The sequence below is a fragment of the Solenopsis invicta genome, chromosome 4 (genome assembly GCF_016802725.1).
Source record: "Solenopsis invicta isolate M01_SB chromosome 4, UNIL_Sinv_3.0, whole genome shotgun sequence".
Classification (NCBI taxonomy): domain Eukaryota; kingdom Metazoa; phylum Arthropoda; class Insecta; order Hymenoptera; family Formicidae; genus Solenopsis; species Solenopsis invicta.
The window spans coordinates 21852288-21865659 of NC_052667.1; the positions used below are offsets into that span (position 1 = coordinate 21852288).

A 13372-nucleotide genomic window follows, 5' to 3' on the forward strand; every position below is an offset into this window, starting at 1 on the left:
TAGAAGTAATAAAAATATATATATATTTTAGACTATACCGTATTTGTGAACACACTCGCAGTATAAAGTTATATCCGTCCAAAATTATTTCGCCTTCACGTTTATAAAAAATTGTAAAAATACAATATTTTAATCGGCTGTAAAGTCTATGTCAGTTTTTCTTTGGCAGTGGAGGTGGAACTAATTTGACCCCAGTAAAATACGGGTGAGTCAATCCTTTTTTTGCCGTTATCCTCTGATTAGGATCGTACGTCAGCATTTTCTAAAAAGAAAAAAAAACCAAAAATAAATATATGTATGCACAAAAACGCGCGCACGCGGAACAGATTTCGGATTTTTCCTTACTGAAAGTAAGTCTTTGGCATCATCATCGAAACTGGGTAAAACATCGTCTATATTAGTTGCCTCCCATCTCGGGAATCTAGATGTGTAATCCGGAAGCTGTGACACCCCCGGCCAGATTGTTTCATCCGGCGTGCCGAGCATGCGAAATATTCTAAATAACTGATCTATCTCGGAGTCTCCAGGAAACAGAGCTCTCCTAGTCGCCTACAAAGATCGTGTCATTACGCAGAAATCCACTATTTTATCCCGACATTTGATAGACTCGGATAAACTGTCGCGCAATTTTCACATACCATTTCTGCAAATATACAACCGAGACTCCATATGTCCAGCGCGCAAGTGTACAATTTAGTTCCTAGGAGGACCTCCGGTGCGCGATACCAAAGCGTGACAACCTCGTGCGTGTAAGTGCGCACGGGCACGCCGATCATTCTGGCCAATCCAAAGTCGGCCAGTTTTATATGACCCTCTCGATCTATCAATAAATTCTGCGGTTTTAAGTCTCTGTGCAATATACAACGGAGATGGCAAAAGGAAATTGCTTTCAGCAATTGGTACAGGTAGCTCTGTAACACAAACCGCCCCATTTTGTTGTTTTTTAAAAACCTACGTATATACGCGTTGCGAAATGCAGCTTCGCATTACCTTAACGAGAGCTGGCTCTAGGCCTCCCTTAACGGAGTCTAGCAATTTTTTCAGGTCCTGCTGTAGAAATTCAAATACGAGGTACAGATGATTGTCGCCGTCTACGACATCGAACAACTGTATGATGTTTGGATGAGCGAGATCTTTTAATAACGATATCTCCCGAATGGCGGTAGATGGAACGCCTTCCCTTTCCCTGATTTAAAGTAGCACTATTTAATTAGTTTAAGCAAAATTAAACGAATCTGACGAATACGTTCAAAAAAATCTCAATTCTTCATAGGAAAGTTTCGCTCAGTTTTGTAAAAAAAAAAAAAAAAAAAAAAGTAAAACTTTCTTATGAAAAATTGAGATTTTTTTAACATATTCATCAAATTCATTCAATTTTGCTTAAACTAATTAAATAGTTATTTACTTACAAATATCTTATAAACATGTACAACATAATATTTAAGACATCAAAGTTACATCGGCGGAAGAAAGATAAATATAATAATATAATGTAAAAGCAATTCCGTTAATCTCTGTATACCCAAGGAAAAATGTGTTATCTTCAATAAAAATGCTATAATTGTAGAAGATGTATAAATATATATATACATACATACGTACACAAAGATTTTATCTCAAAAATAATCCTGACGGAACACATCTTATTAAATTAATAATTACAGTGTATTAAAATAAAAAAAATACCAAATCAAAAACCAGGCGAGCATGGCATAATGGGACAAGCTGAATAATGTGGTGCTACGAAAATTAGTGTAACGTGGCCCCCGCAGATTCAGCTGACCCCAATATGCAGATTGTTAGCAGTGTGTTAGCAGTGTGCACAAGCAAAAGCCCAGCTGATATTGCAGTTCTGCAAACTGATAATTTTTAACATATATATGAATAATGGCCGAATTAATTTTGTAAAGTTGGACAAGTCAACAGCGCGTACCTTAATTAAACATTTGGATTAGCTGTTATTAAATTTACAAGGATACACCATTAAAAGTCTGACACGCCATTAAATTATTCTGATGATTTTACCCCTAGGAAATGAATAAAATTAATAATGTAGTTCAGTTTTAAAATACAATTTTAAAAAAATTGGCAAATGTCATTTCTTGCAAAAATGATTCAAGTATTCTTATGCCTGCAAGATTCAATTAGTGTTTTAATTTTTATACAGACATATTGTAAGTGAAGAATATAGAATATTTTTATTAAAATAGTAATGTATCAAGCTTTGAAAAAGAATAAATATTAATGGTATGTAGCCATGGGAATTATGTTCAAAGATAGATTAATAAAAGCTTAACAATATGTTATACAAATCTACATATAAATAAGTAAAAATGTTTTTAAAAATACATTTAAATATACGTATCTTTCATTTAAAAAAAAAAGCGAAATTGGTTAAATTAAAAGAGTTAGTAATAATATTAATATATTTATTGTGATTAAATATATGAGAGAAAGAGAGGGAAAAAAATACTTCCTGCATTGCTCCTGTTCTCTTGATATATCACGTACGACAAAAAACAAGGATACAGTATAAGGAATGTTTTTAAAAACAGTTAACACTTAACCGAACGAATGATTTTCTTCTTCGAATATTCGTTATCTCGTTCGGATTTTGCCGAGTTTCTGATAACAAAATTATCGTAATAAATTCCTTTAAAACGAAGTCTCATCTAGCTTTAGCATCCTGCAGAAAACGTTCCTCTTCCTGATGTCCGCGTTTACAGGATGACACTGTTAACGAGCGAGAAACAGAGAAGGAGAAAGAGAGAGAGGGAGGGAGAGAGAAAGAAAAAGAAAGAGAAAAGCAATTTTTTTTTGTTTCTTAGATAAATTGATGAAGCCGCACATACGTCTCAAGACGGATCTTCTTGAGGGCCACCAGATTCCCGGTGAGTTTGTCCCGGGCCTTGTAGACGACCCCGTACGTTCCCTCCCCTATCTTCTCTATCTTCACGAAGTTGTCCATAACCTCAACGTTGCCGCGCTCGTTGTCACCGCCACTGTGAGTTCGGGGACGCCGCTCCTCGGCCAAGGCCGTCGCCGCGCCTTCCCTGCTCTTCTCCACCGTCGACGCCGTTGTTGATTTGTTTCGCACCAGGGTCACCGGCACGCCGGAACGTCGAGAATATGATCGACCGTCGCAGGCCGTTCTACCGCCCGACTGTTTATCAACACCACACAGCCTGATACAGCTACCTGCGCGCGCTCGCGGTGGCCATTTTTATTTTTTAGGAGGGATGGTGAGAGGAATCGATAGCACGAATCGATGGACTCGAGATCGACATATGGCTATTGACCCGCGTTAAATAATCGACAACGTAACGGGGTGAATGAACTCGTCTCGCGATATTACTAATGTAAATAATTCTCATTGAGCGCCTAGAGATCATTAAAAAAATCAGTCGTGAGAAATTATGTCCATTTCTATCCATATCCTGATTAATATGTTTTTTTTAATTTTTAAGTAAATTTCAAAATTTCTATTTAAATTAATTTTAGAAATTTCAGAAAATCTTTGAAAATTTCTTTGATTTTTACATGAATTGAAACACTTTTCAAAAATATTGAGAAAGCCTACATCTTTTTTAGAATTTTTCATATGTATTAATGTATAAATTCTGTAAAATATCCTAAGATTTCTTATTCCATAATTTCTGAAAAATATAAAATCTGAACAAGTTTAAAATATTTTTAAGAAATACATAAAAACAAATTAAAAATAATTTTAAGAAATCAAAGGATGAGAAATTTCAAGAAATTTTAAAATATATCAAGATTTATATACATGTACGAAAAATTCTAAGATGTGTAGATTTTGTTTATATTTCTGAAATGTTCCAATTCGTATAAACATTTTCACCAGACTATAGATTAATTTTAATCCTAGTTTAAATTATTCTTTATTTTGTCTATTTCTTAGAACTTTTTATCTTTTCCTAATTTCTAGAAAGAGATAAAAGGCAAGTTAAATCAAGATTAAAGTTAATTTACGCTAGATACAGAAATGGACATGAGACGTTTATCTTGCTTTGGTTAAAGTTTCAGTTTGCTATGTCGAAAAATTCAAATAATACTTTTTATACATCTTCACTTTTCAAAAAGAAAGATTTTAACAATGATTTTTCAATTAACAGAATATAAGCAATCATTGACTAAAAAATTACGCTCGAAGAAGCTCGGAAAATATACTACGTTATCTCTTTCGTAAATTTATTATATTTTTTTAATAGCAACTTTCGATTTCAAATGTATTCAAGAAATACTTCCTTCAATATTAAATACATACATGTCCAAACATCATTCATTTATTTATTTATCATAATCGTTACGCGAGAGCTCTGACAATTGAGACTTTATTGCTCGCAATCGTTTAGCCCGCAATCGTTTAGCCCTTGATACTTCTTCGATACCTGATACATACAGCGTTGTACAATAACATGTATTTCTCTCTTAATTGGAATTGTTTAAATCCTCATTCTTAACATATTCAAGATTGTTTGCCGTCCGTTGCGGAATGCACGAGTATTGGAATTAAACGTAGCTTTTTCGAAATCCGATTAATTTCGAACCTTTGGTCACAGGCGCAATGCCTCGAATTCTTTGGAGAGGATATACATGAGGCTGCCCTTTGCACTTTCTATGTCTCACCGCACAACGCTCAATTATATATATTTACGTTTTTTTTTTATTTTAACTTCAGAAAGAGTGATGTAACGTGGTTACAAAGAATGGATGTACAGAATCAAGACATTCGATATGAGGAGATAAATCGAATGTAATTCGAATATGATTTCTAACGTGTACAATATATGATTTCCGTCACTTAGGATTGTCATTCAAGTCTTCCCACATCAGATTTTGATTTCAAGAGATTCCTCTCTCACGCACGCACTACATTATACATATAATATAATCGGGCGTGGCTTACGTAGTTCTATCTTTCAGTTACGCAGAGATGCGTGTAAATCGCTCCTATACATACGCATTTCTCGATTGTTTTCAGCTCTCAGGACATACGTACAGTGATTTGTCTAATTACGAGTAGATTGGTTACGATACGTATTTCTTTTTTTAGGTAAAAATATTGTATAGGAATTATACTACCGTATATACTTTTCATACCATATATTCGAGTCCTCAATTCCGTGCACGCGCAAAATACATGCACGTTTTCTACCAAAGCCAGAGGGAAGAGGCGCATAAAAATTGGAATGTTTACGTTATTTTTATTTCGTACGCTTACATAGGAAGATATATCCGCGGGTAACTTTCCACTATTCGTGAGACGTGACTGGCATAACTTCGTAAATTTGCGCGGACTCGAATCGTTCGTTAAAACGATATTGGGTAATTCGTCAAAGTGACATATATTCCACAAATATTAAAAAAAAAAAATTCGTCAAATGTGCGATTCGTTAAACTACGATTTTATCGTTTTTATATTCAATAACGAATTCCATGAATTTTGTTCAATTATCGTTTCATTGTATTCTTAAAATTAAAACGCGATGGAGCAACAAGTTCGATTCGTTATTGAACATTAAAGATGTGATGTAACTATAAATGTATACTACGATGTATCTTAACAGCTGTTTTTCAGACAGAGAGAGACTCTCGGAAATGTAATTATGGCGAGATTCGTCCCATCTGCATCTCACGCAATGAGATTAGATAGAAAATATGCTACATTCTCTAATACCTAGAATAGGGCACAATGTAAACAATATTTTCATGCACATTAAATTCACAACACGTGTCTTTCGTAAAGTTTTATCTATAATATATAAATTTTGTCCGAAAAAACCTGGAAGGATATTATCTTATTCAAGACGTCATTCAATAAATTTCATTTTTTATCGCAAATAAAATACAATTTTCGCTACTATTAAATTCGTACGGTCGTAAGTCTAATGATATTCGACAAGATGATTTAAATATTCCCCCTTCGTCTCCTCCTTACGACCGCAAAAGCTTAAAAGCCCACGACGAGTAGTCCATTAGGAACTCTACATTATGCAAGAAAGCGAGACTATTATAAAGTTCTTTAATAACTTCCCACCAGGCTGTTTAGGACGTCTTATATTCAGCTTATTATGCGTAAATTTTCTTAGAGTGCACAATCAGCATAGAATTTAATTTCAAGCAAAGCGCTCGTATTGGATATTTTTCGTGGATGAAACTTGAAATACGATTATCTCGCTGACGGCGCATTATCATAGGATAAATAATTCGATAGTTTATACATTTCAAGTATAATTTCTTATCATACGATTTTCCATCATACGATATCATAAGCGAGTGTACGACAGCTGTCAAAAGTAAGCCAAGTTTCATCAGATATGGTTTGTTGTAAGATTATATTACAATTTCTCTTCCGATTTTGATTACAATTTCATATAACAGAAGTTATATCGTAACACACTATAAAATATTTTAAAATATAAAAACAATCTCTTCGCAGGCATAAAAATATTATAAAGTTGTCTAAAAGTACTCAAAGATGATATGACAGAATTTTTACTCGGAAGATGTAAATTTCTAGATATTACTGAATATAATTATATATATATCTAATATGGTTCATTTATATGTGGGAGAAAAATATGATTGACAAGATCATGGATGTTATCTATGCTTTTAACATAATAAACTACATTTTTTCATGAAAATATATTTTAAAAAATGGATATTACTTTATACCGTTCTTTTTATATCATTTCACATTTTTTAGAATGGCTTTAAATGTTGTAGTTTATCTGAATTGTAGAACCAAATGATACAATTATAATAGTGTACTAGATTTTCATCGTCAACTTCCATTATCCTCAAACTATTGCAGAAAAATAATGCAACAAAATTTAATAGAAATTTATACTCACGTGATGTTTTCTGTCACTAGACTACAAGGCGCATTGAGGCTTGTTATGAGTGTTCTAAGTATATGACTAGAGCACACATTTCAGTTATTTGTCTAACTCATTCTAAAACCTATGATTGCCCAGTTAAAAATGTATTAACTTCTGTCACTATTGAGCATTATGTATAATAAAAAGAATTAAAGTATTAAAAAGAAAAGTTTTTTAAATCTAGCCCTTGGAAAATATGTTGCACAACATATTCAGGCAATCAAAAATAAAATTAATTTCAGACATTTGTCCTCTTCATATCGACAAAAATCATAATACCAATAAAAAAAAGATTATTAATTTTCAGTTGGAATGTATCGTCAAATCAATATAAATAATTGTGCTGCGGAAAAATAGCTCTTGCAGCTTTTTCCTGTGGATCTAATTGATTACGGTAATGTCTTGCCAAGAAAGCTGCGATCACCTGAAAATGTTTAGATTCATAAGGTCCGGTCATAAATCCAAAGAGAAGAAGAATAAGAAAAAAAATACAAAAGTTAGGGATATATCATGTAAATCTCTAAATACTATATACCGCATATAACTTATGTAGAATATTATGAATGAACATTAGCGAATGAATATTTGAATCGGTAGTGCTATACAACACTGGAAAAAAAAAAATCAAAAGACCACAACCGACATGTGAAGCCACCCACCATCTGTTAGGAGGATCGTATGAAGTGACAGAGGACATGGCGATGGTGTTAGACTAGAGAAAAGCACTAGGATTAGCTCGTGGATCTTTCTGGTTCCGGTACCTCACGGTCAACCATACACCAACAAACTGTAATCGGGCACACGTGTTAGCATTAGCAAAATGAGAATACTTCCATTACAATTGGTGATATCGCAATATGGATATAGTGCACTTTTTTAATTTAGATAAAACTTAAATATTAATACTATCATATTCTGTGCAATATTTAATATTATATCCTGTACAATTGTGCAATTAATGTGAAATGACATGCAGTCGTTCGTAAAACCTTACCTCTGTAAAGCTAAAGAACAATCCTATACTGCCACATAATTTGAACGCATAGTCAATAGTCGATTGTAGCTTATGCATACACGTTGGACAAGGCGGACAAGATATTTGATCGACACTGAGGGTTTGACAACAGATTTTCTGTAAAAGATTCCAATTATTTGATAAGCCGTCATGACGAACGCCACTCTTACTCTGCAACTTACATTGACTTCTTCGCAAGGTACACCAGGTTCATCATTAGTGCTATTAAATCCACAACAGTTAAAGGTAGTTTGAACTTTCATCCTTAAGTCAGATCCAACATGTTTCCAGCCCTAAATAGAATTATTAAATCTCATCCCATTCTGCAAACGTGATATCGCAATGTCTTCTAAATAAAAAAAGCAATTACCTGTTCTGCAAGTTGTTCTTGCTGCTTAGTATTGACAGCAAGGCAGGCGCAGGCGATACTGAATTGAATCAGGAACAAAAGGAATAAGATAAGCATGTACTGTAAACTATAATTAAGGAAGCATACCCATATTCTTTTATCCAGAATATCGTTTCATATTGAGATGTTTAATAAAGACTCATGTAAATGATTATATTAGATTAACAATGATAAAACATAAATGTATAAAAAATTTTGATATCAAAGAGAACAAAAAGAATATGCAGAATATTCTAATAAATATTTCAGATTCATGATACCAATAATCGCAATGGTAAACAAAATAAAAACACTGATCTTCGCGTTCACAAACTTAGCTCACTAAAACTGCTACTGCAAAAGCTAGCATAAGGATACAAAGAACAGCAAGACCTGATGGTGTTTAACGGCACCGATCAGGCCCAGTATAGAAATGAGGAACAGGATCACTCCGCATGCTAAAATACCACCTATAATAGGGAGATTTGTGACTAAGGCGGATGCCCTGCCATATACAGCGACTCCTATTAATATAAAGGCAACAACCTGCAAGAGAAGAAACAGCAATTAAAATATAAAATGTCCACAGGCGTTCTCTACAGCGTAATATGGAATTGGCTCTCCGTCCACCAGGTGATCCGAAGCTGGCACATTAAACTCGCGCATAATCCGAGTACCAGTTGTCAATTTATCTTACTCGTGCAAAGCTAGCACAAAAGTATTCGGTAGAAGACACTCGCGGCAAGATCCGCGATAATTCTTAAAGCAATTATTCGATGAAGTGACAGAAAGACGTCAATGAGCGCTAATAAGATTAAGTCTTCAGGTGTCACGCGCGTATATACGTCAAAGGAAAGACGGGAGGACGCAAGGAAGGGGGGGGGGAGGAGCGAGCTATCCTAATCAGCCAGTACGCCGCAAAGCGGCTGAGGCAATTATGCAACCACGGAGATGCTCCCGTAAACATATCATAGGACGAAGCCAAACGACGAAACGCGCAATCAGATGGACGGGAGAGAGCGAGAGAGAGAGAGGGAAGCGTCGATTGATAACTTCGGCCTTCGACCCGATAAAGATCGGAGAGAGCGAGAGAGAGATATACAGAGACGGAGCGAGAGAGCGCCGCGAGAAGGTGTCGGAGTCCACGGAGTAGGCTCCAGGTGTCTACTCACGATGTAGAGGATGTTGAGTGCTGTCAGCGCATTTTTCGAGCACGTAAAGCCGCCGCACATCTTCGACTGTGCCCGTCCGCCGCTCGCTGTCAGATCTCCTGCAGGTCCGCAGGTCGACGCGCCTGCGGTCGCAGCGGTTCACGGCGTGCGAGAGGACGATCCCCCTGGGAGAACGACACGGATAACCTAGTTCGCGTTCAGCTTCCGCTACGGAGCAGACGTTCGCGACCGTGCGCACGAATTTGTCCGCGTGCTCGCACGAATTTTCGAGCCCTGCCGAGATATACACGCGCGAGAACGACACGCTACGACAGGCAGACGACTCACGACTGACCGAGCAGGCGCGATGATGGCGGCTGGTCTCGACACGCTCGATAGATTGCGAGTGTCACGCGCGAAACACGAACGTCGGAGAGACGGGAGCCCGGGAGAATCCGGGAGCCGAATCTGCGGAATTTTCCTCGTAAATCGAATCGCTCGATAGGAACTCGCGTCCCGACGATGCGTTCCAAACGATCCTTTCGTTCCTTATGTTTTATTTGTAACAATTGGGCTCTCGCAATGGTTGACTCGCAGCGAGATTGAGACGCGACGCGCACCGATCGTAAAAAGAATCGATCCATCGAGCGGCGATGCGAACGAATTTTAATTTATAATTTATCTTGCATATCTTTCGTCCTCGTTGAAAAAGATTAGATTTCACTTTCTCAGGCCAAATATAGAAGCGCTAGTGTCACATCGATGTTTATCGGTCGTTGACGTTTATTATTTCTTTATCGCGTATTTCTTCACACCAGCTATGTCTTCACCGCGAAGAAACGCGAGAGGGAGAAACGGAGAGGAGCGTGTTCTCAGTTTGTTTTGCGTTTCGTTACGGAAATATAGGCAAGGCATCACAGGCGTGATAAAATATTCGCATTTATTTCGTCACTGCTAACGAACGTCGCCGTCGTAAATATGTCACATTGCACAGCTCACGTGGATTAAACATTAACGACGCTTGGCCCAGATAACGCATAAACACTTTTCGTATTTGATTGCAATTCCCTGCCACTATCTGCATATTGCATTTTTCTCTATACGTTCTGAAATGCCCAGCCTTATTCGTATTTGGTTCAAATGAAAACTGGTACGTACAATATCGTGCAAACGACGGCGTTTTTTATTTTTTCAAACAAACCTTTATTAAAATTTTACTTTCAAATTCCCAACAAAATTGTAACGATCATTGATTAGTTAGTTATTAACAAACGATATTCTTTCATATCTATTGACTGATTTCAATGTTTGCGAAATTAATACTTTGAAGATATTCAGGTAGGAAATGCATGCAGTTTTTCAATCCAATACTGCGTAGGAAATGTAAATCTGTTCGAGTTTTATGCAATGGCTAAACCAGTTTTCTTAATAAAAATATGCGTGGATATCTGTTCAATTATCTAGCTATTAACAGATTATTATTAGTTGACATAGTTCGTTTATTATCCTGTTTCTGTTCAGTAAATGAGTTCAGATTTTGCGCATGTTTTATGCGCAGTTACTGCAAGCAAAGCGTTACATTTTAAATGAGACCCGAAGTAGTTTTATTTCTCATTGTCAGTTACTAGACAAAAGTAATGTAACTGTTCAAAAATACATGAAATTTCTACCAGGAATAAACATAAACTAATATTTTTTTCTATTATAATATTGTAAATATCATTAAGATCAATTATCAACAAATAATTAAAAATTCTATTTTTTTATGTCACAAGTATTAAAATATACTATATATATTATAGACATTTACACACACACATACAAACAAAATGGTAATTATCATATTACGTAATATGTACATTTAAACATAATTCTCATCATATTTATAATTCTAATTTATAACTAATTATAATTATTTTAATTTTAATAATTTGTTTATAATTTATTATAACTGTATTATAACTGTATTACAACTGTAATTTATCCTATATTATCACTTTTATATTATTTAGCTTATAAATCTCTGCCTTTTTTCTTTTTTGTTTTACAAAAATCTATTTTCCATTTAATTTAATGCGTCTCTGAAAAGCAATTGTGTTTATCTGCATCGTGGAAAACTACACATAATGTTGAACGTTTATAAGACTTTGTATCTTTGTAACAATATGACTCTATTGCGAAAACACACGATCTATTTTCCGCAGGCTAATTACGGCCGATAAGGAATATTCGTGCGTTTTCGCAAAAGAAAAAAAAACTTGCGATGCACCACGTCTGCGTACAGGTATTAGTGATACAGTGCAAAGCGCATATTTACGCCAGAAATTATCAAGGTTTCAAAACGCGATAACGCATAACATTGTATGTTTGATTTAAAAGTGGCCAAGAAAAGATTCCTTGGAATTAAGAGAGTTTATAAACAATGATCATTCTTGTGAAAATGCATTGCTATGCGCACAAATTATCTCCTTATTTCAAACAGTACGAATCACGAAGTGGCTCACGTGATATGTTACGCAATGATATATGTAGGAAGAAGAAAGTAGGGAGGTAGAAAGTATAAAAAGAGATTAAAGATAAAGATAAAGATCGGAATCCTAGATGACACTATAAGTCTCGTAGTCATCTAAGAGGCTCTTAAAATTTCAAAGACATTTCACTATCAGAACTATCGATAGAACTATCTGAGCGACACTCAATCTCTTAGAAAGAAAAGACATCTCTGTAACATCTTTTAAATCTTATCTCAGATATGTAAAGAAATAAAAATGATTTCTCATTACCATTTTGACGTAAGAGTATCTTATTTTGTAATCCACGACACAATCTGTACTAACAGAATTTATGTATCTACCCTTCACGCGCGAGCAGAATATAAACAATGGTTTAAAAAATGTTCATTACAAAAAATAATGATCACACTTTTTTTGCTCTTGCTTGTCCACTGTTACCGTCCATTATTCATGACAGTTCCAGAGAGACCGTTGTTTCCAAGGGAGACTATTATATCACAGCTGGCGATGCAGTAAAGTGATTAATTACTTATACCAATAAGCTTGTAATGTTATTGCACGTTCGTTACTGCCGTTAATCAGCGGCACAACAAAAAGGCATTATTTATAAATAACCCCACGTATAGGATTTTCTCTTTTTAATTAATATATAAAATATTAATCCTATTAAATATCTGCATAACCAAAACAAATACGCGATTATCGCGTTTTTGCAATTTTCTATGAAAATTCACTCGATTAATACTTAATGTAGCTAAATAATACGAAAGGCAGCAGTATATTTAATCTTTCTTATATAAATATTACTGCATTCGAATTAATTGAAATGACATTTAAATGTCAGAGTGGCGAACATGGCGCTAATGTCTTTTTCATTCTTTGAAAATTTTATTAATATTTAACGACAAAATTGAATGTTATAGTTTGTCAAAAATGATTGTTATATTAATTATTGCCTCTAATAAAAATGCATGCAATTTCCTTCGACACTTATTCTCTTATAGAGAATGGACAACAACTTGATAAAACTTTATCGAGTAACTGAAGCAATTTTTTAAAAATGTGCGTAGACACCTATCTAATTATTATCTAGTATTAACAAACAGATTTTTTTTAGATTTGCTTATTAATAGTTCAATTTAATAGTCTATTAATTGTCTTGTTTTTATTCAGTACAGGGATGCAGACTTTGCGTAATAACTGCGCATCTTTTGTGCGCAATAATTGCGAGCAAAGCGTTACACCTTGATTGGAATTCCAAGTGGTTTCACTTCTTACTTGACAGAAGTAAAGCAACTGATAAAAAATGAATACCATTTCTACTAAAGACATTACCAATTTTATTGACTTGTCGTACAATGAAGTTGATAATCAAGAGACGTGGTATCATTTCGTAC

At 34.9% G+C, this 13372-nt stretch overlaps 2 protein-coding genes across 4 annotated transcripts; both read right to left on the reverse strand.

The window, feature by feature from the left end:
• On the reverse strand, positions 1-3467 carry LOC105201449 (cyclin-dependent kinase 2). Of its 2 annotated transcripts, XM_039447709.1 has the most exons (6): positions 2853-3467; positions 1410-2733; positions 991-1186; positions 639-911; positions 346-549; positions 1-262 (listed from the first exon to the last, which is right to left on the reverse strand). In XM_039447709.1, exons 2-6 carry the CDS (start codon positions 1433-1435, stop codon positions 152-154), a joined length of 810 nt encoding a protein of 269 aa, XP_039303643.1. In that variant the 5' UTR covers positions 1436-2733; positions 2853-3467; the 3' UTR covers positions 1-151. The 2 variants fall into 2 exon arrangements, with proteins under 2 accessions (XP_039303643.1, XP_011167757.1); XM_011169455.3 differs by lacking the exon at positions 1410-2733 and having other exon boundaries at positions 2853-3464.
• An 824-nt stretch (positions 3468-4291) lies between these two features.
• Positions 4292-9845, reverse strand: LOC105201448 (tetraspanin-13). Of its 2 annotated transcripts, XR_851032.3 has the most exons (7): positions 9484-9838; positions 8690-8857; positions 8294-8392; positions 8106-8216; positions 7903-8040; positions 7568-7695; positions 4292-7332 (listed from the first exon to the last, which is right to left on the reverse strand). XR_851032.3 is itself a non-coding variant. In XM_011169454.3 (6 exons), exons 1-6 carry the CDS (start codon positions 9541-9543, stop codon positions 7234-7236), a joined length of 675 nt encoding a protein of 224 aa, XP_011167756.1. In that variant the 5' UTR covers positions 9544-9845; the 3' UTR covers positions 4292-7233. The 2 variants fall into 2 exon arrangements, 1 of the variants encoding a protein (XP_011167756.1); XM_011169454.3 differs by lacking the exon at positions 7568-7695 and having other exon boundaries at positions 9484-9845.
• Positions 9846-13372: the final 3527 nt, after the last annotated feature.